The sequence below is a fragment of the Pezoporus wallicus genome, unplaced genomic scaffold (assembly GCF_028554395.1).
Source record: "Pezoporus wallicus isolate ANWC-B61680 ecotype Strahan unplaced genomic scaffold, APGP_CSIRO_Pwel_v1 contig_747, whole genome shotgun sequence".
Taxonomy (NCBI): Eukaryota; Metazoa; Chordata; class Aves; order Psittaciformes; family Psittacidae; genus Pezoporus; species Pezoporus wallicus.
Window position 1 is genome coordinate 989,601 of NW_026638457.1, and position 26,991 is coordinate 1,016,591.

Below are 26,991 nucleotides of genomic sequence, written 5' to 3' on the forward strand. Positions count from 1 at the left end.
GATAGTTATTCCAACATTGGGTTTAGTTTCTTTCAGTTGGAGAGGGTCAGAGCACATTCAGCCACAGATGTTATCATGCTTTTTGACTGCGTCTTAACTCAGAGAACCTGATCTAAATATAGCATGAAGCTATCTACCTTATTAATATAATCGGATTGATTTACTAGGGAATTCAGAGTCACAATACATTCCAAATAATCACATTAGATCAGATCTTGAAATGTGTTGATCACCTTCAGTTTCCTTTATTCACATTTACAAAATGATCACATCTCTGAATCATATGATCTCTGTGATTCATTTTTCCTACAACACAACTTAACTGCATGTAAGACCACTAGTAAGAGAGCGATCTCCTACAGTGATCCAGACCGTGTATATTTTAGACAATCAAGTGTAAAATTCCAACTGAAACCAGTTCAGTTGTTTGCCTTATAACTTGAATCTAGAAATTCATTGTTCTGGGGTTTTGTGCCAATTTTGTCTCTAACGTAATGCTAGCTTTTCCCTACATATCAGTTTTTTACCTTCTGGTTAAAGGCTCAAGCATTTTTCAGATTTTTTTTTAAACTGGACAAGACAGATCCCTCCTGCAAAACAGATCCTCTATTCCCTTGTCCTCATAAATCATACCTACAGATCTTACAAGGTCTTTTTCATTTTTAACTTGGACACTTAGAATTGTACATGAGTCTGATAACCAGTGTCTTTCACTGTGGCATTAACACTCCCATCCTTACCAGAAATATCTTACCCCAAGAATTCTTGCATCATACTGATCCTTTTCAAAAATATTAGGCATTTTTAGGCCATGCTGATTCTGTGACTGAGTAATTCAACTAAAGCACTACAGTGACACAAACACTAATGCTAATTAATTCAGTCTGGAAATTAGATGATTTCTAATCATCTAGATAAAACTTTCCAGATAGAACAGAGTGGGAGGGAACAACATGATTATTATTTGTACATAATGTGGTCATCTGTGATATGACAAAAGGCAAACCATTGATCCAAAGCCCTATTCTCATTCGGGGTTAAAAGCAGTCCAAGGAAGATGGGAGAGAAAGAGAAACTGCAGTTGGAAGCCTGATCCCTCATAAAGTGATGGAAACTACATGGTTCAAAGTGGCAATTTAAGAGGTCAAGAGGTGACAGAGAGGCAGGCAGGCTTGAATCCTGTCTCCTTTATTCCCATTAAAATTCTGCTTCCTGCTTGTGAAATAAAGAATGCTACACTTGTATGAAGCACTCTTCCATTTGATGGCAATGGACTTACATCACCTTATACTTGAACCCACACTGTACCCTGAACTGGCACCTCCTCTGATGCCTCAGTGCCTGTCAAGAATATGCAAAGCCTCAGATCATTGCTGCTCTAGGATGTGATCCATGACACCTCAACTGCAACATGAGCCTCATACAGAGGAAGCATCACAAAAAGCGATTTGAAAATATGTCACTGTGAAAAAAGTATTCTGGGGATAAAAGTATCTGAGTTTCTTTTTATTTGCATGTCTCTTAATAATGCATTTTGAAATTATGGCTAAAATTAACATGTACTCCCCTTCTATCTTTAAATAAAATATTTTTATTTGTCTGGCCTTAATTGCTACTTGAGTTTTTGCTTGGCATTGAATTTTGAGAATTTCTGTTGACTGATCCCTTAAAAGGTTCTCTGTTGCCTTTGATTGCATAACTGCTCTTTAATTTATGCAACAGCATATATTTTATATTGTTTGCAATATCTTACAAGTGTTTTTAGTTTACTACAAATAAAAACATTATCTATGACTTCAGTGTTTTGTTCCATGACAGCTCAGTATATCACAGTAAAATATACTTGATGTTTGCAGTATCTCACTATGACATGCTATGCTATTACTGACAAATCAGTCTTCTATTTAGCATTAATCAAAACATTCAGTTGAATGGCAAAATACGCAGATTTACACTGGCTTTTATCCTTATCAATTTGTTCTATAAACACAGCATTACGTTTGATTTTTAATTGGGCATATGGCTGAAAACCCACAGAAATGTCTCCCACTCCCCCTAAATATTCTGCATTATGTTTTTAGATCAGGTGAAACAAACAGTTACTCTAAATTCTGTATGTTTAACTATTCCTCAAAAAAGAACAAAGGGGATTTTGTCAAACACAGTGTAGAAATTTGCTCATTTAAATACTTCAGTACATTTAGTCTTCTAATCCAAATACAGAAAATAACCTCGCCAAACAAACACATAAACTGGACTTAGTATTCTAAAGGTGAGAAAATTTCATTAGCTCTCTATATACCCTAAGAAAAGGAAAGGGCTTCTTAAAACAGCAAAAAAATCCCTAGCATATAATTTTCTGAATACACATCTGAAACACATGCACTCAGTGTATGAACAAGGAAGCTGCTGATGCATTTAGCATTCAGTGTTACTTGTGAGATTTCCCACGTGCATGTGCTGTTCCATGCCCTGCACATTGATAAGGTTTTACTCAGGGAATGCTTTATTACTGATAAAAATATTCACTGCAAAGGAAGAACCAAAGGAATACAAAATTTCTCCTATCTAGAGTTAGGTAAGTAATCACACTACTTAATTGAAAGTATGGTGTTCCATAACGAAACCAATTACGTAGAAAGGCTGCTTGAGGTTGAACCCAGCACCCTCCATTAGCATACAGCACAGCCACTGTGCAACAGGACAGGAAAAGAGTATGCTGAAAAGCAAAACATCATGTTATTTATTGAATATTCATTTAGAATGAATATTATTGCTGTTCATTAAAGGGGGACTGTGAAAATGAAAAAAGCCAGTGCTACCCGTGGCACACACAGCCAGGGTGAAAACTTCATCCTTCTAACATACATTCACTATCCACTTACCATTTTATAATCCTTGTGCTTTAACTTGCTAGCTCTCTGATAAAGCAAGAGCTTACTAGGCACTTGTTCCTTCATCTGAGTAATGCCTCTGAATCACCACATCAAAATTGGTCATGTTACTTAGATTTTGTATACCAGCACAATTAAAACCAAATGAGACATGAGGTAACCTTTTTGATCCTAAAATCAAATTAAGTACATTAATGAGCAAAACCAGATAGCTACATCTTTAAATTCACAAATTCAGCATTTGGTATGAAAAAATGGCCAGGAAGTGATGAAGATAATGTCATGACGCATGCAGAATTAAAGAACCATTTAATAAAATTCTAATTTATACTCCATTTTATCCAGTATACAAATTATTTTTGGACATGCTGTTGGACAAATATTTTCTCATTTCTACTTTTACATCATTTCTACTTTTTCATCATTACAGTGGCTGCACTGCTAACTCCTGCCTTTGCAGGTATCTTAACAAAATATTCCATATCAAAAACAGTCTGCACAGAGTCCAGTCTACCAAATAATCACACCTTTATGATTTATTCTCCTGTTAATATCAGATCAATTCCAGATGAACATATGGCACTGCTCTGAGTGAACATATAATATGCATATCAAAATTCTTCTAATTAATTTTTTATGCCAAGTAAAAAGTTTTCTAATAAACCACACCTCTTAAGAACTTTGCTCTTCTCTATTTTGCATTACTCATTCTATGAATTTTCTATACACTGCTAAAAGTACTTTATGTTGTCAAACCCAGTTTACTTTGTGGGGGTTTTTGTTTGTGTGCCTATACTTATTTTTAATACTTCTGTATTTTTGACCATGGCTTTCTTCCTAACCTGTCTGAAGTTAGTTGTTAATTCTGATCCAGGTATCAGTGTTCTACCTTTCCTCAAGATCTCTTAGCTTAGTAAGGACACATTGCTTTTCCTTAGTATGTGCAATTCTAAACTTAAGATTTCCAAGCTTTCACAAAAATAGTTCTTTACAAAATCTTATTTCCATTGCCAGATGACAAGCTCGCCCTTCACTGCGCAATAGCGGTGCCTTTAAATGATGACACTATTTACCTCATACCCTACTTCCAGACTAAATTTCACTTCGGTTTTCGGTAACACCGGCTTCTAGTGCTGTTCAGGTTCCCACCAACACGCTCTGTTTACGTTTCAGGCTAAGTTTCAGTCCCCTGACAGGGTGCCAGAGAAGCCGGCTGCCAAGGGCACACAGCACACAGGGTGAATGAAGCACGCTGCTCAGCCATCAGATCCAGCACCCCGTCAGCAGTGGTGGCACTGCTCAGGGCCTCACTGACAACTCGGTTTGCCTGCTCTGATGGCTACATCCACCGGGCCCCGCTGTGAGAGTCAGGCACGCCTGGGGAAACCGCTGTTTTGATTTTTTTGCTTTTTGCTATTTTATCGTTGTTTGGGCTGCGGCCAGGCCCGGGGCGGCTCCCGGCCGATAGGTGTCGCTGCGGCAGGCTGCCGTGACGAGGCGTTTTGACCGCGCTGGCTTCCCGTAGGCGGCCGCCTGGGAGGAGATTCGGCGCCTGGCGGCCGATTTCCAGCGGGCGCAGTTTGCCGAGGTGGCCCACAGGTGAGCAGCGCGGCGCCGGTACCCGCTGCGGACCGCGGCCCCCGCCGCCTGCCGCTAAGGATCGCTGCCGGCGCTCCTTCCCCTCCCCGCGCCGGCGGCTTCCCTTCCCTCGCCCGCCCTCACAGCCTCCCTTCCGCTGCCCGCTCTCACAGCCTCCTGCCCTCACACACAGCCGGGGCCGGGAGCTCAGCCAGGCAGTCCCAAAAGTCCCGAGGGCCCCCACAGAGTACGTGCAGGTCCACGGTATGCAATTGCTGCTAAGTTCGGGCTGGTGAAGGCTGTCATGGTTCCAGTGCTTTGTTTCTTCCGTGTGTGTCGTTGGGCAGCAGAGGTTGTTGCCTACTGTTTTATTAAAGAAAAATAAAATCATCCCAAGCAAGCAAAGCAAAATAAAAAAATACACAAGAGTGGTAGACACACATTCTGTAAGCACAGCCGTTCTTAAGTCCACAAGCAGGTGCATTCTTTCAGCAAAAAGGGGCTGACAGCTGTTAAGGGGAAGAGTAAAAGTTGTTTTAGAGATATGACGCACATAAATGAAGCCATATGGATGATTTGGGAGGTGATAAGCAGGATCTTGAACTCAGTTTTTTGTCTTTAAAAATACAACAGTAATCCTCATTGCACTTCCTGTGTTTAGTATTTCTGAAACATCAATTTAAAGATAATTTTAGCAAGCACTTACTTAGACTTGACTGATTTTATTTATGCTGTTGATAGATTATCAGAGCGGAACTGTATAGAAATTGTCACTAAACTGATTGCAGAGAAGCAGTTGGAAGTAGTGCACACACTTGATGGAAAAGAATATGTCACTCCAGCACAGATTAGTAAGGAGATCCGGGATGAGCTTCATGTATGTGGTGGTAAGTGTGACATTTGCTTTCTTCCTCTGGATTTGGAAGTTAGTTCTGAAGACTACAGAAAGACTTTGAAGGTTTTGTTCAGTAGCCCTAATCTTGCAAAAAAAAAACCCAAAAAACAAACTTTCTTCCTACTGCTTCATCTACATATTAATTCACCTACTACTTTTTTATTGTCACTTCAGATCTGTGTTAAATGTTTAGGTAAGCATATCAAGATACTTTACTTAGTTCATTTGTTCATTTTCACGCATGCAAAGGTAGAAGTGGTCTAAGAACCCTTTTGAAGGAAGTTTGGCACTTTAGTATGGTTAACTAGCCTAGATATTTGGCCTTGACTCGGAATTTCAAAATCATTCTCTATTCATGTCCTTGATAATATTTTAAAGTTGTCACTGACATTATCTATTTTGTGAGAATGATGAGCGGTCCGCTTTATAAGATCTCAGATATGTAAGGAAGCACATAGCCTCAGACAGTAGGTAGAACAGTAGGGATATCTTGCTCTGACTGCCTGTGATTTGATAACATATAAATCTGAAGTCGATTTAATTGGTTTACAGAAAGGTAGTGAGGAAATGTTCTGTACACAATGGACTATGCTATATACTAAATCTGTTCAAGCATGTTTTATACACTAAAAGTGTATTTGTACTTTTTTTTTGAAGGTCGAGTAAACATTGTTGACTTACAACAGGTAACTTTTTAGTAATAAAATACTACATACTTCTTTCTTTACTTCACCATGTATATTGTAAATGTGGAGTTCATCAGTTATATTCCAGCTAATTTACTTTTTTAAGAGAATGAACTTTATGAAAAGCTGATAGCTCATGTCAGAGTACAGCAGATTACTTAATCTGACAATTTACTGCTTTGTAGAAAGCTCCTGTGTGCTTAATGATAATCTAAGAACTCTGAAATCACCACTGAAATATACTGATTTTCTTTATGAACTCTTCCTTTGTAAACTAAGGATGGCAAACAAAATAAATATGTTTTTCATTTAAATATAAAGCTGCAGGAGCATGCATGATTAACTTTTGCATGCCTCTTTGGATCTTCACTCTTCCTTTTTTATTCGCTTGTCTCCACTAATCTTTATACTTGAGTAGTCTTCCTCTGTGACTCATTTTCCCTTCTGGCTTGAGTAAAATCACTTGGAATCAGAAAACCATTCTGAAAGACAATTTAGTTTTTTCTGTTCGTAGCTTTCTGGATTTTTTTATTGTAGAGGTTTCTTTTAACCTTGTCACAGTTGCAAAGAAAGCATTGCTGCTTTATTCCAAATCACAGCTTAACTATGTATGTATGCAATAGCAGAAAAAATAAAAGCAGCTTTCCTCAAGACATAGGAATGTGTAAGTATGATATCTCAATGTTTGAGAATTAATTTAAAGTTCTGATAAGAGGTTTCATTGGCATTTTTCTGTAGGTACTAAATGTGGACCTTCTGCATATTGAAAACAGAGCTAATGACATCGTTAAATCTGAAAAAACTATTCAGCTTGTATTGGGACAGCTTATAAATGAGTGAGTACTTTCAGGAGCAATATGTATAATTCACATTCCTCTCATATTTTAGAATGCAGGCTAAAAGCATTGGCCAGCCTTTGTTGTTTTTGAAGCAAACTGCATTTTTCTTGCCTGCTGCTAAGGGTGCCTGGTGGTGATCAGCGCTTCTTGTGGAAATGGCAAGCAAGGCCTGTCTCAGAGCATCCAGTGAATCCATGGAGCAAAGGCCTTACTGAGGCCAGTATCCTGCACTTAGGAGTCTTCATTTCTTACTCAGTGTATTTGTGTACAGCAGCCATATCTCTCTTGCCTTTGCTGTTTGCCTCAGCTATTGACAAACAGTCTAATTTTTTCCCATGTCTTGCTTTACCTCACAAGCTGAAGGTGTATGAGCAAGTTATTTCATGGCTTTCAGCACACTAACAGCTACTGAAGTAATACTCTTGTCTCTATTATTGATTGTGCTGCAGGATTTATTCTTGGCAAAGAATGTGAAGTTCCTGGCTCTCTTGATAAAAAACTATCTTGCTTATTAAAGCCCTTTTCTAAGCCTCCTTGACATATAATGTTTTCCTGTTCCTGCTAGTTGACAAATTCGTACAAGCAGATAAATGGCCAATTTTAATACTGGCTACTTGGTTAGCGGGCTTAAAGAAAACCAAAACCAAACAACCACATGTTCACTGACATTGTTCTCCTTTATTAATTTAAACTAACTTTATTTTTGCAAAAATTCAGCAGAAAGACCTATAGTCATAGAATCACAGAATGGTTTGGATTGGGAAGGACCTTAAAGATCATCTAGTTCCAGCCTTGCTGCCATGGGCAGGGACACCTTCCACTAGACCAAGTTGCTCAAAGCCCCATCCTGGCTGGCCTTGCACACTGCCAGGAATGGGCAGCCACAGCTTCTCTGGCCAGCCTGTTCCAGTGCATCACCACCTTCACAGTAAAGAACTTCTTCCTAAAGCTAATCTAGATCTCCCCTATTTCAGTTTAAAGCCATTATCCCTTGTCCTGTCTCTACATGCCCTTGTAAAAAGTCTCACTCCAGATTTCTTGTAGGCCTCCTTTAGGTAGTGGAAGGCTGCTGTAAGGTCTCCCTTCTCCAGGCTGAACAAGCCCACCTCTCTCAGCCTTACTCCATAGTCATTATAATGCCAGGTCAATTAGTAATTTAGCATATGGCTAGCAGGTTGATTTTGAAATTCACACTTTGTGGGTGGTTTTTTCTTGTTTTTAAATAAGGAGTTACCTGGATCAATTAGCAGAAGAAATAAATGATAAACTACAGGAAACTGGCCAGGTGACAGTGTCTGAACTCTGCAAGACATACGACCTTCCAGGAGACTTCCTGATACAGGTGATGCAAGCCACCAACCTAGCAAATATAGAATTTGTTGTATTTACATTCTTTCGTTATCTTTGCAGTATTCATGGCTGTAATTATTATAAACTGTCATTCTAAGCAGAAAAGTATTAGGTATGTAGAAGGTACAGTGTAAAAACCATTCGCAGAATGAGGTTGATAGCCTTTTGACTACTGGGCAAAATTTCTTCAGAATCTTTATAACTGGTAGGAACAGACCATAATTAGTAACGTCAGGAACAGGTTAGATTAGTGTAAGATCTGAAAACTTATTTGTGTGAGATACTAAAGATATAGGGGTAATTTCATCAGTCTTATTAGTTACCCAGGAAGCAGAAATACAGTGGTAGAGACCTTTCAGTTTATTCAAAAAACATTCAGAGTAGAAACGAAAAACTTTCTTTTGTTAGTGACTATTGTAGTGTTTCAAAGGATTAGGGAGAATTCTCTTACCATTATTGACTTTCAGTTAAGGTTAGATTTTGATTAGAAGATACTTTTTTCAAAGAGTAATCCCATGGCATGTGTTAGGTGAACAGTCATATTATGTACCACAGACAACCTTGTTGACTCTCAGTTTGTGAGCAGATTTCTTCTAATACTTTTTGTGTGATCAGCTTCTACAAAAACATTTCTAGCGCACAAAATTACACATGTTCTGTTTGTTTCCTGGGCAGTAATTCCTGGGTTCAGTTCACTTCCAATGATGCACATTTATAAACTGTTTCTACCTGTTTTCTTTTGTGTTTATGGTTCCTGATTTTTATCTTGTCTATTTGAAAAAAAAAATAGTATTGCTCATTTCCAAACTATTTTTACTTCTTTTGAAAAGTTTCCTTTCATCATTAGATGCTCACATATCTAATAGAAGAGGGCATTGTTAGGAAAGCTGAATTCCCTTAAGTTTGGAGTGTGGGCCATAATGGCATCAATTTATATGTAGTAAATACATACAAATTTTCAACATACCTAAGTAGTAATTTAAACTTGCAGTCCTCATTTCTGAATTAGCAAAGCTAATTTGCTGCTCTGCTAATACAGGGGTTTTTTCATTCATTTTTGTTTAATATCATTAATATACAGTTTTAGCAGTTAACCCAGCTTCTATTTACAGGCATTATCCAGGCGTTTGGGTAGAATTATTCATGGACAACTAGACCAGGAAAACCATGAGGTGATTTTTACAGAAGCCTTTGTGTCACGGCATCGAGCACGCATTCGTGGTCTCTTCACTGCAATTACTCGGTAAATGGAACGCATGCAACCACATATTAAAATATTTTCAAAATATGTCTTTATGGACCAAATTCTCTTGTGACTGAAAAGCAAAAGAAAATAAAAACCTATGGATTGATTTCTTTAAGTGTAGTTCAGTTCCTGGGGTGAATTATTTACTTATAGTAGACTCACTTTTTTGAAATAGGGACCTCCTTTTGAAAGGAGAACAAGGGAAGTATAACAATATGCAGTATACAAGAAGTTGTTTGGCTGAAGAAAATGTTAATCAGTAGTTCTCCCATTTGTTTGGAGAGTATCTATCCTCATCCCTAGTCAATTACATATTGATGTCTGCCCACTATGTGTGATTCTAGATATTTTTTTATAATTAAGTCAATAACTTTCTGTGTCAATTTGTTTGAAGAGCAAAACTTGGAACAGCGAAAGTTTCCTTACAGTAATTATTATAACTTTGTTATAAGATACAACTTCGTAGTAATTTAAAATTAAAATGTTTTAGGTAATGTTAAACATCAACATAGTGCCCTGGGGCTAAGATACTTTGTAGTTTTGTCCATCTGGAGTAACCTCTCATTTCTAGATTTGCCGCATCAGTTTCAGGTCATTGACTTATATTGGTTTGTTTGTCTTTTTTCCAAGGCCTACACCTGTAAGTAACTTGATCACACGGTACGGATTTCAAGAACATTTACTTTACTGTGAGTTTCATTTGGATTGGGTTGGGTTGGTTTGTTGGGGTTTTTTTAGTTAATTAATAGATTCTTCATTACTAGAAGTATGCTTTCAAGTAAGCATTTTAGTATATAGCTTCAATTCTGGAAGAACGAGCGATATGTTTCTCTTTACTGTAAAAAACGTTAAATCTTTTCTGCTATCCAGAACTGAAGAGATGTTCTCTGTATCTAAAGCAATGAAAGGATACATTGGTGAAGTGCCTCTGGTGCAGGATGATGCAAGAAGTACAGTACTCATTTTGTCATCTGTTTTGTTATTTGCCCTTAGCTACTGGCAGTTTTATCTGTGAAGCAGCAAAAGGGAACAGATTTTATGTAGCCAAGTAACATTAACTGCTCTGGATTCTATTTATTGACTTTTCTCTGTGATATCGGAGGCAGAGCTTTTGTTATGCTCTTAGTTAAATGTGTTTATATGCTGAGAGGTAAAGCATATCCTTAAACTGTTTGCTTTTATTTCTTGCAGTTTCTTTTTTAAATAGAAATGCAAAAATAGATTTTCTACCGCACTACTGAAACTTTTAGGCAGTACTTAATTGTTTCTTACTTCTAATGTTGTAGCTTTTCTTTCACTGTCCCCTCCCATCCGTCCAAAATGCTGCTTCAAGCATCATTAGTCTTGCATTCTGGCTGACTTAAGTGCTACTGGTCTTTAGAACTTAGTAGTTTTCTGTCTCTTCTCATGAAAGTTACTATTTCTCTTCGTTTGGTTGGGTCTTTTTGCCTTCTGGGCATTGCACGCTTTAGCTGCGCTGTAATACCTCTCTGCTTACCTTCTTGTTCTTTGCAACAAACTTGTTCATTGAAAATGAAAATCTTAGCATTTAAAGAAGGTTATATAAGCACTCTACTTTCACATAATCTATTTAAGGTTTCCTCTCTGTTTTTTGGAACATACCATCCAGCTATTCATAGATTAAAAGGAAAATCTGTTAAACTGTATTATAATACTGTTGCAGTACCCGATAAATTCCAGTATGTGTTTACAGTCTTTTTCAAACAGTTCCTGCAAGTACATGGTCATGTTCTGCTCATGTACAGTGTTAATGTGGATAGAAGTTCTAGTGTTTTCTCATCACTAGTAGTCGTAACTGTGTCTAAGTCTGTTTCTTGTATCTTTTTCATGGGTGTTGGGGTGGGTTTTTTTTTTTTAATGAGTTTGTTCGTCTTTTTCTTTAGTTTTTCTTACTGTATTTCACTTCTGCAAGTTTCAAAGAGCTTTTTATCTTTTTACTCACTGCTAGAGGACATTTGATTTTATTCTATTTGCTGAGATACCATTTCAATTTCACAAGTGCTAGAAATTTGAAAAAATACCTTTTAATGATGTCACTTATATTTTTGTTATAATTTAACTATTAGTAACTACAAACATCTAATTTTATTTTAAAAATCTGTCCTATAAGCTCCATTTTATACAAGGCAACTGAATCATGGCAGAACATGATTTCTGACTCTTGTTTTAGGTGATGTAAGGCTGTGTCTTGTTTAAATCAGTTTCTTCTACATTTTCTCAGTGTAAGTAATGTTCAGCTGAGTTAGAGGCAGTTGTGTTCAACGGCTGCTACTCTACCTTGTAGAGACTTACTTACACCATGTTCATATCTGCCCAAAGAAGAAAAAAAAAAAAATCATGATTTAATGTGCAGTATTTCTTCTGGAGCCAGGTTTTCGAGTAAATTTTCCTGTGTAGGTGAGCTAAACCTTCATGTGCTGTACTAAGCATATTGTAATGTTTACTCATATCATGAGGAAGAAGCCAAATCATATGATACTATTTAATGTTCTGTTCCAGCGTAAAGTCTTTCAATGAAATAGAAATCATCCCAAACTGGGGAAAAAAAAGGCATCTAGCAAATCTCTGGAAATCAACAGAGCTTGGCAGTTGATGTCACTGATTTTTTTTTTTTTTTTGTCATTGTATCTAGTGATGTATGAGAAGGCACAGGCAGAACATACAGGGTCAATCAGATATTCTTGTGCACTTTTAATGGACCAGAAATACCTTATTAAGCATTGAGAAAGGCTTAGTACTTTGGTACTACCAGTTGCCAGTATGTTCTTCATCAACAGTATTTGTGCATTATTAGGAGGTTATTATTGGCAACAGTGTGAACTTTGGAAACCATAAAGATGGTCACCAGTAGGAGGTGCTCACATTTATGCATATTTAGTAGGAGGTGCTCACATTTATTTAGATAACAATTTTTCATGTCATTTTAGTGTGTTTGGATCTCTTTTTTTCTGTCTTGGTTAACATGCAAGCAGTGAATTTGAAGAGAACATAATTGCTAAAACGCTTATACATTATATATATATATAAAGATACTTTTATGACTACATTTTCTAAAGTAAAAGCTCAAACTGTGCAGTTACATGTTCAATAAGAAGTGTTTTGATTCTGCCATTTTTATTCTGAGGTTCACTCTTTTGAAACATTGTATGCTTTCCAGAGCTTTTATCAGAACACTTGCATAGTGTAAAAAATAGTTGATAGACCCAAGAAATGTTTTTCTAAAACAAGCACAGACAGCTAATGGGGTGGGGGACAGCAAAGAGGAAACCAAACGGGGAAAGTAATTGCCGTATTTTGTTTAGTGGAGATATCAAAGTGGAAAATGCCACTTCTTTTATTTTCTGTGTTGTAGCTGTGCTAGAAGAACTTGTTAACACTGGTCGACTAAAAGGCACTGTGGTTGGTGGGAGACAGGATAAGGCTGTGTTTATTCCAGACATTTATGCCAGAACGCAGAGCAACTGGGTGGATTCTTTTTTCAAGCAGAATGGTTACTTAGGTAATTAATCTATATTCCCATAGATAACATGTCTTTCTAAAACTAATTTATGTAATTGGTCTTACCCTAATATAGCCAGTGTTTAGAGTGACGCCTCACAAGAATAAGTGGAAATCAGTACAGTAGTTGATACTCCTTTGTTAAAAGACTAACCATACTGCTAAACAGTAACTTTATTTCTCAAAACCAGAGTTACAAATGCTACTTTTACTGCTGTTCTGAAAACATTTCTTAGACTACTCCCTGTAGACTTTCCAGGTGATCATGTTTGATCCACAAGGTTGGAGTTTCAGTCGAGGCATCCAGATTACAACCGAACTTGGGCTAATAGTCTGGACAGCCAAGCATGCAGTGCACAGGACGAACCTGTGCAAAATAAGATTTGTAGAACTGGACTGGGTGGCACTAGTGTCTGATTTGAATCCAAACAAATCTATCTAACTTAAAGATGAGTGATGCTGGACGGTGGTGTTTTAATACAGGAGCTATGGGAAAATATGGACCTGAATAAACAGAGAATGTATCCTTATGGTCCCAAAGGGCCAGTTCCTAAAAACAGTTAGTCTTGCAGTTTGAAAAGCTTCATCATAATTTACTGTAGTAGTGTTAAGTGTTTCTGTAATACTGCCTGACTGATAGATTATCTGTCAAAGTCTTTGAATGTTTTCAGAATGTCTAAGTATAAACTGCCAAATAGTTGAAACACTTTGGTTGTGAGGCATTGCACAATTCTATGAGCATATTGGGGTGGCTTTTGAAAACAAAACATTTTGTTATTGTATATATTATGAATATTGTGCATGTTATATTGGAATACTTAGAAAAGATACAATTGCAAAGTTAAAGGTATAGGAATCTGAAAAAAAAAAAACCACACAAAAAATCAAAACTCCAAACAATTCTTTTTTTCCAAAACTCAGCCCAAACTCATGTCCATTATTTTATCTTCATATTTCTCTTAACTATATTGTAGTGCAGCTTGTACAAACTTAAGTTTTAGGTCAACATCTGCTTGAGGCTGCATTTACTTTTATACAAACTAAACGAAATTCTTCATTTCCTGCTTTCAAAAAAAATTACCACATAAGATCCTGTAAGTATATGAAGGTACTTAAATGTGACAGACATCTAACTGTTTTATAGAATTTGATGCGTTGCACAGACTTGGCATCCCTGACCCAGCAGGCTATATTAAAAAAAGGTACAAGTCTACACAGCTCTTATTTCTGAGAGCAGCTTGTGTTGGTCAAGAAATCGTGGATCAAGTTGAAGCCTCTGTAGAGGAAGCCATCAGTTCTGGGAACTGGATAGATGTAGCAGTAAGCAACCCTTTCAGTTGTTGTATTTATTTGTTTTGTTTTACTTTTGTGTCCAAAAATATTTATACTACACATATATAATGAAAAATTTCATGTTTACAAAGAAGGATATTCAGTTCAAGTGAAATAACGAGTAAAAAAGCATTATTTGCCTTTAATCTGATCTGAACAAAGCCAATGGAAGGACAGCAGTATTCAGTTGATAGAAACCTAGGACTAACTTTCATTTCAAAATTAGTGCTAGTGTATTCTGCTAGAGAGCAGTATATTTTGGGGGGAGGTGGGAAAAAGTTTAAACCGGATTTCTGTGACAGTTTTGTAAGCAGACGGATATTAGCTATTTTGTCTTGGCTAAATCCTAATTCTAGGCCGTAACAGCACTATTTTGTCACTTGCAAGGAAGCCTGCTGTTTTGTTTGGTGTTACTCTGTATCTGTTGAGGTGCATTTTGAAGAAGTTGCCGTGCGTTTGCACAGAGCAATGTTGATTTCTGGTGTTCTAAGATTTAAAATAGTGTTTACTCTTAAATTGGTAGTTTAATTTTAAAAGTACAGTATATTCTAAATAGTTGTCAAATGTCCATGGATTCTGTTTATCCACACACAAGTATGTCTGTCCAGTCTAGAACAGATCATTGTATGTAAATTATTTTTATTTTCTTCACCATAGACTCTTCTGCCCAGCTCATTGTCAGTAGAAGATGCTGGGATTTTGCTTCAGCAAGTGTTGAGATCTTTAAACAAAAATTCTTCAGGTTTAATCTTCAGTGACACTATTGTTGTCAGTGAGAAATTTGTAAGCAGCTGTGCTGATCTGTTCTCTGCTACCATGCAGCAGAAAGCTGAAAAGGTAGGGGGTTTTTTTGGTCAAGATGCAATCACTATACATTGAGTGCTGGACTATAGTTTATATGACTCTGTTTGCTGTTACCATCTCTTTGCATCTCATCTGAAATAAAGTTTGAGAAGAAGAACAAAAATGATGAAAAAGTTTGTATGTGTAATCAGTGTAATTTAATGTATGTTCAGTTGCACTCAGGGAACACTATTCCACTGACAGGATGACCAGATGCTGGATTTTGAAGAGAAGAATAAATATCTCTTTATGTATTGCACTTGAAATACATGGTGTTAGCTTAGTATACTGAAAACATGGCCAAAAGGGTTAAATGTTTCTGCATGTATCTTTTGTTGCTGTATCTTTTTGCTGTTAAGTGCATGTTCTTCATTTCAGGAAATTAAAAATAACCCTGTTAATTTAATCACTGAAGAAGATTTAAAACAGGCTTCTGGTTTAGAGAACTCATATGCTAATAAAAAAGACAAAAAGGATGAAAGAAGAAAGAAGGCAACAGGTAAAGCATCTATATTAAGAAAAAAAAAAAAAAAAAGGCTTGTTTAGCCTTGGAAGTATTCAAATATAAAGTTACAGTACTTTGTAGTCTGGTAGTTTCTTCCAGTCTGTTGCTGAAGATATTTTAAGAAATAATCCAACCACATCTTATCATTATTCTGTAGATGTGGATGTGTCTGAGCTATGTCCATGAGAACTAATTTCAGGTTTAGAAGTATCATAAAGGTGTCTTGAGTTAGTCCAACACAAGGCAGCTGTCCTTAGAAGCAAGGAATCCATTTGTTAGTGTATATGGTATGACCACATAAGATTGAGTTGTGCACTGGGGAGTGGCCAAACCAGTAGCTCAGGGACCTCTGTACCATTTTTGATTACACAGTATAAATACACTCTGTGCTCTTCTTCTCAAGGACCCATGAAAATGAAACTATTTCTTAATAGTCTTGAGAAATAAATTCCAAAATAACTCTGTATAAATAGAGAAATCAGGTTTGGGGGCAGGGGGATGTTTCCTTTTCTTAAATGATACCACTGTTACATAATGTAGTTACTTGAAATCTTGGACCTTATATTTAAGGTCTTAGTGCATGTATAGAACCAGTTATTCTGGATCTGAAATTTCTTTCAAGTGAAAAAAGAAGGGAACAAGCTGTGGAAAGGGAAACAAGCAGCAGAACTACTTACTTTGTGGAAAAGGACTGTATTTCAAATTGAGATCCAGTCTGCAGGGTGAATACATGGATTACAGGAAATATGAACTAAGTAGTTTGATATGTTTATCAGAACTGTAACATCTCATTGCGTTATAGTCATCGAGGAATAGTTGAAAAAGAATTAGTGTTCTAGTTAATTGAATGCATGTTTTCAAGAATATTTTGGATAAATGCTTGCTACGTAGGATTTTTTTCTCTGTAGGTTAACAAGGTTGCATTATCTGGATATTTTTCAGTAGCTCAGTTATTCAGCATCACTGAATAAAAACGCTAAATGCCTACTAAGATGCTATTTTCAGCCAACAGAAAATCTGCCGTTACATTCTGGAAAGTGGTATCTCATCTGTTTTCAGCTGGAAAAAGATATTGTGCCTTTTAAAAATAGAATATATAGGTGCATTCAATATGATTAGCACTTGTGTTTGTTGGTGATGTTAGCTTAAATAAAGCTGTGACTCAGTTGCTCTTTTTTCTCAAGACTGAGTCTTAAAAGTCCTAAGATTCTGGGATATGGATTTCAGGTTATGTTTAGAATCAGGTTGTAGGGTTTTAATTCAGCATTAACAAGTAATGCAGGTAAATTACTTTAATATTGTAAACTTTTAAGTGCTGCAGCTTTTCTGTGTACTAAGCAAATAATTCTCCACCAGAGGGCAGTGGATGCGTGAGAGGAGGAGGAGGTGGTAATGCTAGAGAGATCAAGATTAAGAAAACCAAGAAGAAAGGAAGAAAAGATGCTGACAGCGATGAAGAGTCGCAAGCAACTAGCACAGGTTTGTCCTTTTATTTTGGGCACTGTCTATTCATACTCACATGTTTTTAGCACTTGATTTTTCACACTTCTTGTTTTCCCCACTGTCAGGTAAAATGCCAAAGAACATGAGAATACTTTTAGTTAGAATTGTATCAATGGATATGATATTGCTGTTTAAATGAAATAGACATACCATATTCACTGAGAAGTATAACTTGGTCTTTAAAAAAGAAATTTAAGTAAAGGAAATGAGAACCTTTTTTTATTATTTAATTTTATGTAGGAAGTGCCTTAGATTTCAGGATTAATATTATATTTGGTTTCTTAATACCTGCTGAATAGTGTACAATAAATGGAGAAGTTCACATTCAGTTCCAAGGCTTAAATTAACAAATCATAAGGAAGAATTAGTACTTAGATGTTTTTCCTCATAGGGATAAAATACACAGTCAAAATAAAGGTTTAATATTTTAAATAGGGTTTTTCTTGTTTAACTGGGACATCTACATCAGAGCAAGTTGCCTTTATATCTGTTGGCTTTGTAATGGAGAAAGGTAGGTACATTGAAGGTCTAGTCTGTCTCACTCATTTTAGGTGTGTATTACAGGATGAGATTGAATTGCTCCCTATTGAGTCCATTTCTCTGCCTTTACTGTTAGGAGAAGGAGCATGGGTAGCATCCTCAGAATTAAACACCTACATTGTTAGGCTTTCAGCAAACTGGTTGCAAGTGGCACAGTCATGATTATGTGTTACTTCTTTTATTTAATGGAGATGCAGAAATGTGCACTTCCATTTTATATATAGTATCAAGACTTTCATTGCTGACTGAAATACTTTAAACATTTGAAGTTGTGAAGTACAGCATCTTAATTTTGTATGATACTACTCTCAGATTACTGGAATTCTCATATAAATGAAGTTATTTTTCAAGGCTGCTCAGTCACTGAGCATACAAAATTAAGTTTTAAATCACCTCTTTCGTGTGTTTTACAGTTGTTGATGCTTGTACTGCTGTATTTTAGTAAGTAGCTTGAGCCAAAATCCCCAGATAAATTCAGGTATATATAAATAAGACCCTTCCAAAACCTGATTTAAGCTCCCTTACCACCAGTTTGTATAGCCTTGTATGTTGTTTATTGCTAACGTGGCACTATTAGGACCATAATTGATTTCCGTTCATTCAGTTTCCTTATGTGCAGAATAAGCCCGTTACATGCTGCATCTGTATCATAGAATGCCTGTCCTTTTCTGGTTCCCTGTCATCATCCTGATCTCATTCTTACATATAAAACAATTCTGTAGCATGCACATAAACTTCGTATTTTGTCCAAAACCAAAATACAGAGTCACTAATTCATATGTGTTAACATGCATCATGTAAGTTGATTTTATTACTGGAACTTCTTGTCTAGTTTAATACTTTTGCTTTATCTTGTCTCAAATTTTATACTGCAATGTTAAGCTTAGGATACCCTCTGTTACATGATTGTGTACCTTACTAAGTGGACTCTAAACAAAACAACCTTATGAAATCTTTCAAATTGGAACATTCTTTTCAGCTTTGGCATTTTAAAAACTACTTGGTCTTGGTGACATCATAGTTTCTTCTAAATTAGTGGATGGGCCAGGCAGTTTGAAATGTGACTACAATTACTATTTAAGTTGTTTATTACAGAAAATAACTTCTAAGCAATCAAAAGAGATATTTTGTCAGTTTTTCCTGTGTAAGATTTAACTGTCATGTGTATTCATCTTCTGTGGAGACGTTTCAATGCATTATGCCACAGAGGAAATGCAGCAAAACTAAGTATAATGTTTTCTCAATGAACATTGCTCATGACCACTACAGGTAGGAATAAGCAGCCGGAGTTCCCTTTCATGTCAGCAGATGAAATTCAGGATGTTTTAAAGACCCACGTGCAGGATTGTCCTGAAGAACTTATTGCAGAACTTGCTGAACATCTAATAAGGTAATTTCAGTAATTCAGCTGGAGTTGGAAACTCTGCGATTCACTTCAGATTAATCTTCTCTTCAGTCTGTTTTCTTGCTGAGAAAAAATGTTTTGCTGATGGAAGCAAAACATGTCCCAGCTCCATGTGGCATGTGTCATGGCAGTAGGTGGTTCTGTGCCCTTTGTCAGCAAGCATATTTTCTAGTTCATGCTTGTATTTCCTCCCCCTTACACTGATCTATATTGGGGTTCCACCAGTGCCATCTTCTGTACAGCTTTTGGTCTGTATTCACCTTTCTTGTCTTTTGTAGCTCCGCTGGTACCTGATGAACTGGGTAATAAGCTAGGTCAGCAAACTGATCTAAGCAAAGATGAATATCTTGTTTTAAAAGATGCACCATACAATAGAAAGTATGCGAATATGTGTAAGGGAAAAAAAAGACATTAGGGTACAGTGGTAACTGCATGTTTAGAAGGGCCTGTGCTATTTTAACGGAGCTTAAAAGTCTTCCCCTCTTATAACTATCGATCTGAAATTTGTCCTCAGGCCCTTAAAAGAGTTTTTGAATAGCATTGCATCTGGAAGTATTTTCTATCTTTCATCTTGTTTGCATTTCGGAGTTGTTATGAGTTAAAACCTTGGCAAGCATGTACATACTGTGCATACTGTAACCATTAGTACTTCTGCACTTAAAAAGTACGTTTTAACTTCCTAGTGCTTATTTTCTGATTTCTGTTACTTGCTTTTTTATTAAGTTCACCATTCTGTGAGTATGCTCCGTTCACTTACTGTGCAATGATAGCTCTCTGTTGCTGATATATTTGGAAAAACCTACAGTTTTACACTTTGCTTAATGTTCAATTTTTCTCCTCTCTTCTTCCCTGTTCTAAGACCTTTAACAAAAACTTACCAGGAAGTTGTGCGTTCAGTTTTTACATCTTCAACATCATCTTCTGGAGCCAGCAGAAGACAGACTATGAAGGACTTGCAGGAGGAGTTCTCAAACTTGTACAACAACATTAGGTTATTCGAAAAGGGAGCAAAGCATTTCACAGGTACAGTACATACATACATTAAAAACTGAATATGCTCCTTCAAGGGTGTTGAATTTATTCTAGAATCTACATTCAAGGTCAAAGAAGAGCAACCATTTAAAAAGGAAAAGCTTAGAGATGCGTTTACTCTGCCTAACACTGACCTTATGCTGGAGTGCAAAATGAGTAAGCTTCCTTCATTCTGTCACCTGTGCCACTAATGAAAAATTCGAATGTTTCTAAGAAGCCCCTGTTAAAAACTTTTAGGTTTGATACCGAAAGCAGCTGCTCCTTGAGGGCAGCTTTTCAAAAAGGTGTAGATTCATTTTGCAGTGGGATACTTTGTAAGGTGTCTTCTTTAGCTATATTTTGTGACAGAAAAGTAGCATTAGGAAAATACTGTAGACATTTCCATGATTCTCTGCTGTATTCAGCTTTCATGTAGAACTTTCCCTGGGGAAAACTTATAACAAAAGGAAACACTAATAAAAAACCCTGATATTCCTATATTTAGGAATAAATGGAATTATTTCTCGTTAGCGTCTGTTCTTGTACGTGTGTTCTGTAGCCTCTTTTTTCTAAAAGCTGTTTCAGTGCTATAGTCATATGCCTGCTCTTCTGTTCAACTGCTTGTCCTGTAGAGTTTTTTACTTGATGAATAGCAGTGATTGTTCATTAGGGGTTCAGGAGGATTGTACAAGGACTACTTTACTGCTTCTACAAATACACCTTTTGAAATAGTACCAACACATTAAAATACTCTTAGAGACCTGAAAGCTCACATTTTTCACTGAAGAATGTTCAATAAGCAATTACAAATGAGGCGTGTTAGCTTCATGTATCAAGATAACTTTCTCATACTACTCATACTTGATAAGACTCCATGTCTTAGGAGATGCTCATAAGAATCACATTTAATGCATCAAATAACTTTGAATCTCTTACTTCTTTTAACAGACGAAACTCAGACTAACCTTGCCAAACATCTGTTGAAGACAGTCTGTACAGATATTACAAATCTGATTTTCAACTTCCTAGCATCTGATTCAATGATGACAACAGAAAATTACTCTGCAATCACAAGTGAGGTACACAGATAGCGGTTCCTTTTTAACAGTCTCAAGTAGATCAGTAATGTTTATTTAATATTTTATTATCTTATGTGTAAATGCAGCTATAGTGATAATTAATAGTACAGATTACAGTATCACAGTATCACAGTATGTTAGAGATTGGAAGGGACCTCGAAAGATCATCTAGTCCAATCCCCCTGCCGGAGCAGGAACACCTAGATAATGTTACACAGGAATGCGTCCAGGCGGGTTTTGAATGTCTCCAGGGAAGGAGACTCCACAACCTCCCTGGGCAGCCTGTTCCAGTGTTCCGTCACCCTCACTGAGAAGAAGTTTCTTCTCAAGTTTAAGTGGAACCTCTTGTGTTCCAGTTTGTACCCATTACCCCTTGTCCTATCATTGTTTGCCACTGAGTAGAGCCTGGCTCCGTCCTCGTGACACTCCCCCTTTATATATTTATAGACACTGATAAGGTCACCCCTCAGTCTCCTCTTCTCCAAACTATAGAGACCCAGCTCCCTCAGTCTTTCCTCATAAGGGAGATGCTCCACTCCCTTAATCATCTTAGTTGCCCTGCGCTGGACTCTCTCCAGCAGCTCCCTGTCCTTCTTGAACTGAGGGGCCCAGAACTGGACACAATACTCCAGATGCGGTCTCACCAGGGCAGAGTAGAGGGGAAGGAGGACCTCTCTCGACCTACTAACCACCGCCCTTCTAATACACCCCAGGATGCCATTGGCCTTCTTAGCCACAAGGGCACAGTGTTGGCTCATGGTCATCCTGTCGTCCACTAGGACCCCCAGGTCCCTCTCCCCTACACTGCTCTCTAACAGGTCATTCCCCAACCTATACTGGAACCTGGGGTTGTTCCTGCCCAGATGCAGGACTCTACACTTTCCCTTGTTATATTTCATCAAGTTACTCCCTGCCCAACTCTCCAGCCTATCCAGGTCTCGCTGGATGGCAGCACAGCCTTCTGGCATGTCAGCCACTCCTCCCAGCTTAGTGTCATCAGCAAACTTGCTGATAGTACACTCAATTCCCTCATCTAAATCATTGATGAATATATTAAATAATACCGGTCCCAGTACTGACCCTTGAGGCACTCCACTAGTTACAGGCCTCCAACTAGACTCAGCCCCATAGACTACAACTCTCTGGCTTCTCTCTTCATTATTTTAATTCTTGTCTCATACAGGTCCGAACAAAGATTTTAGGTAAATTGCCAGAAGACACCAAAGGCCCTTTAACTAAACTGCATACTTCTCTGAATGGCAAGGTAAAGTGATCCAGAATCTGAGTTCAGATTTTCTGCTGATACAGTGCTAATAAACAGCTAACAGAGAGCGTGTAGTACATAACTGCTGCTGCTGCTGTGAATGAAGAAGTCAAAATAGTCTTTCAAATTTTTGTAAGTCAGTGGGAGTAAGTGTATTTTCATACCTGTGAATTCTTAGATTTGAAAGGTTGTTCTTACATTTACATCGTCACCTAGCTCTTCTCTTCCAGGTGAAATCCAGTGTATCTCCTAAGTGCAGGTGAGAAAAGTAAAAGCTGAGAGAATGTGTAATTCGAAGTGGTTGATGTTTCTTGTTGTTTGTTCCTGAAGCTCATGATTGTTGTCCCATGTATTTCATAACTAGTAAAACCCTGAATATTTAGGAAAAAAATCAGATCAGCAGGGGAAGTACAAAGCAGAGTGATTTATTATTTTATGCAAAAGGCCAGACTGATGTTTCTTAAGAAAAAAACATATCTGTAAATAATAGTAGAACATATATTCCTTTTTTAATTACATTGTTAAGGTTAGTGGGTTATAACTTGGTTTAGTATTTAAGTATATGAACTATTGGAAAAGGAATAGCATTAATTTCTACTAAATACTTTTTACTTTCTATTTTCTTTCATAGCATATTCCAAGTGTATTCACAGTCATCTGTGTGATTAATTGTGAACAGTAGTTAACTTTTTTATAATCTGCTAACAGTTTAAATATTTATCTCATTTTCTAATAGAGCATAGAAGATTTTCTTTCATGCCTTGATTCTGCAGTGGATATTTGTGGTATTATGGTGAAAAAAGGAGACAAAAAGAAAGAAAGGTACCTTAATTTCATTTATTCTATCCACAGTCTGAAATGTAGCTGTATTGCTGAACAAATGTTAGGTGGTTACTGTGGTAGCAGTCACACAGAATGTGTAAGAGGCAGTCTTTCTTTTCCATACTGTTGAACTGAAAAATGCAAAGTCAAGCAGTCCTAATTCCATGGGAGAGGAGGTGAGGAGAGTTCATATTTAGCTAATTTACTTGACTTACTACAACACAGTTTATAAATTCCCTAGGGAGCTTTCAAAATTTGAGCTACACTAGTGCTAGTTTGTTGTTTGGTTTTTTTTTTTTCTTTTAAATGTGTAATTTTACATAGAACTGATCAGAAGAGAAAATTAAGTTAGATGTTTTAGAGTATATTATCAACTGCTGTAGGACAGAAATATTTTTATATAATGTATTCCTGTTCCTCAGGCAAGTCCTGTTTCAGCATAGACAAGCTCTGATTGAGCAGCTTAAAGTCACAGAAGATCCAGCTCTTGTTCTGCACCTGACATCAGTACTGTTATTTCAGTTTTCAACCCACTGTATGCTTCATGCACCAGGAAGATCAGTACCACAGATCATTAATTTCCTAAGTGGCAAGATCCCAGAGGTATTCCTTTCTAGTTTCTTAAGGGGAAAGTACCTTGTTTCTATGACAGAACATTGAAGTTGTGCCTTATACTGTTTCTGCTGCATAAGACTGACATCTTTGTGTTTCACGTCTAATCATTGTTTTATTTGCAGAATATGCAGTTTTGCTAATCTGGATTGTATTTCAAACCTATCATTTCAAGGATCTGTCTTCAATATTTTTCAATAAAACTAAAAATCAACCTGTTACAAGTACTGCAGCTTTTGCCTTTAACCACAGAGACAGCTGTCTGCTGGAGGATAATTTCTTGCAGCTGAAAATTCTTACGCTCTGTTTCCTTCCAGCTAGAGCATGGTTGCTTTTTAAACTTCTCTAGTTCACTGTTATAGAAAGATATACCATTTCAAAAGTAAAGATATTGAAATTCTGTATTCCAAAGTGCCCAAACTGGTGACATTTACTAACTGCACTGCTTCGCTGCTTTGGTGTTTAATTGTCCTGTTCTCACAGCATTGATGCAGTTCAGTTTTTTTGTCCCTTTGAATGTCTCTCAGAATTTAGGTTGCAAAATAACTTGATGGAAATATATTTATGTATATATTTACCCTCTTTAGGCAAAAAGGGGTGAATGCTTTTTAAAAAAAAATTACTTTCAGTTAAAGCTCAGGGGTACCTTCTCTGTAACATTGACATTCCTTTGGTTTGTTCTCTCTTTTCCCCTTAGGATCAGCATTCTCTGTTAGTAAAATACCAAGGGCTAGTAGTGAAACAGTTGATCAGCCAGACTAAGAAAACTGAACATGGAGACAGTGACACAACAGATAACCTGGAAGAGGAAGAAGCAGATGCCATTCGAAAAGAGCTCCAGGAAATCACTACCTCTATCAAAGACCTTGCTCTCAGATCTAGGAAATCTTCTGTAACAGAGGAATAAAATTACTGTTTGGTGAATCCAAATCCATAATTCAGTCAGATTTTTTTTTTTCTTATCCTGAAGGAAAGGATAGCAGATAATGCTTGGCAAACTTTAAAATTTAGCGTCTAACAATGGCAAATTACAGCCGCGTGATGATGGTGAATTAAGTATAGTTATGTACTACTACAGTGTGCATGTAGCACATGTAACACGTTGTAGTACAGCTGTGTACATTGTTCATTCAGCAGACTTCTTGAGTTCTTAGTCCAGTTCGCATAGCAGTTAGAAGTATTGTATTCTGTCAGCTCCTTGAGAAAACTTGCGGTATTCTGTTTATGCTGAGTTTCATTAAAAGATTTCGATTTATGATCTTCCTACATAAGCTTTATAGACCAAAATACTGGCTAAAGTGTTTCCCTTGAATTTTTTACCAGCCTTATTTTCACATGTGCGGTGCTTTTTGTCTTCAGGAAGGTGGTAAAATGTGTAAAATAGAATTCTGCCACTATTAATTACACAAGTCTTGTATGTCAAATGTACTGCTAACTTACTTTTAACAAAAGGTGATTTTCAGACAGGAGAGATTGTAGTTGCATTTCTTCAGTAATGCCCGTTGATTTCATATGTGTAATTTCAGGGGTTTACATAAAGTCAAGTTTGAGTAGTAAGACAGAAATAGAGTTCTTTTCACTAAAAATGTCATTCACCCATCCTTGCCAAAATTCTCTGATGCTGAAAGAAAGCAAATTCTGTGCAAGCCCTACTCTGTTCAAATACTTGTTTTCCAACAGTTGATGTATTCTATAAGCTAAATCATAAATACATCAAAACCGGAAATCACAATAAATGAAAGTTGAAGAGGCCAAGTATGGGAGCTCAGTAACTGATAAAACAAGGTTAAGATAATTTTGGTAAGGTAAAAAAAAAAAGAATTTTATATATATATAAAAGGCAGTAACATTTATCAGTGTTCACAGCAGTGCTGATCTTCCACCAGATGTAAGGCAAAACAGTTTGCCGGTTGTAAGGCAGAAGTAAAGGTAGTTGGGTTTTTTTCCTTGGCTGGAGGCTTTCGTAGCTGACAGTAGAAGACAATTAAAAGTAAGAGATGAAAAATATTCAGGCTGTTAAACTTTGTTTAAGAAATAAAGTTTCCATACTGGGAATAGGTTCAATTTCTTGTTATTTACCTAAAATAATTATTAAGTTCCAATATTGAATATAAACAATTTTATATGACATTGAGCTGTTTTGTAAATAATATACCACATGACATTCTATATACAAATATGAAAGTATTTTAATAACATTAAATGATTTAAGTATTTGAAATGCATCCTGTTGATTTAATCAATAGTTGATCATCTTGAAACTTGGATCTTTCAAAGAGCAATGAGCAAATGCACCATTTGATTTAACATGCCATTCTAAGCATCCCTGTATTTTTGTTCGATACTGGTTTATGCTGCAATAATAATGGACGTTTTATAAAATTTACTACATTGTGTGTTAGAATTCTCGTATTGTAGCTAGTGATAAAAGGATGATAAATATTTTAAGTAGATACATGGGAAGCACTAAAATTCAGAGGTATCTTCTGGCTACTAACAATTCAAGGAGACATAGGTTGGAAAACCTTTGCAGATATTTTTGTTGCCTCTTAGCTGTGGAAAATCAGTCTTCAGTTTATGATACAGAAGTATTTTGAAAGAGAAAGAAAAGGAATATTCTCAATTTCCTGAATATTTTGCTAATTCTTGGGGGTTTTCCTCTGACTGGGAGGAATTGTCTTAGAAATCAGGTGTTCGGTTCACAAAACAAAACTGCCCTTTGATGGCACTACGGAGTATGCAAATTAACACGCTTACTTTGATTTCAAGTATTTGGTCTCAAGACTCTCATGCTCTTCACCTGTGGTATTTAAACATCTCAAAAAGCTGATGCGTATATATGCATGTATGTAATATATACACAACTGTTTATAAACATCGATCTAGCTTCATTTGGTGCTGCTGTCAGGAAACTGGAATGAGTGCATTAGCCATAGGTAGAATCTCTCACCAGTGGCCTTTCCTTGCCCTTTTTTAAGTGGCAAAATGTGACTTTCGTAGCTGGTCATTTGGTTATTTGCAGGTCTGCTGGAAATAAGCTGTTGCTTCGTTAGGACTTGCAGCCTTCT

At 36.8% G+C, this 26,991-nt stretch overlaps 1 protein-coding gene across 1 annotated transcript; it reads left to right on the forward strand.

The window, feature by feature from the left end:
- Positions 1–1,118: 1,118 nt before the first annotated feature.
- On the forward strand, positions 1,119–26,309 carry UFL1 (UFM1 specific ligase 1). Its single transcript, XM_057410872.1, has 20 exons — positions 1,119–1,241; positions 4,420–4,493; positions 5,214–5,359; positions 6,025–6,057; positions 6,796–6,889; positions 8,120–8,234; positions 9,355–9,485; positions 10,119–10,177; positions 12,862–13,008; positions 14,152–14,327; positions 14,997–15,176; positions 15,561–15,681; positions 17,044–17,166; positions 19,000–19,120; positions 19,995–20,158; positions 21,095–21,225; positions 22,409–22,489; positions 23,226–23,311; positions 23,734–23,914; positions 24,621–26,309. Exons 1-20 carry the CDS (start codon positions 1,119–1,121, stop codon positions 24,828–24,830), a joined length of 2,496 nt encoding a protein of 831 aa, XP_057266855.1. The 3' UTR covers positions 24,831–26,309.
- The last annotated feature ends 682 nt before the right edge of the window (positions 26,310–26,991 follow it).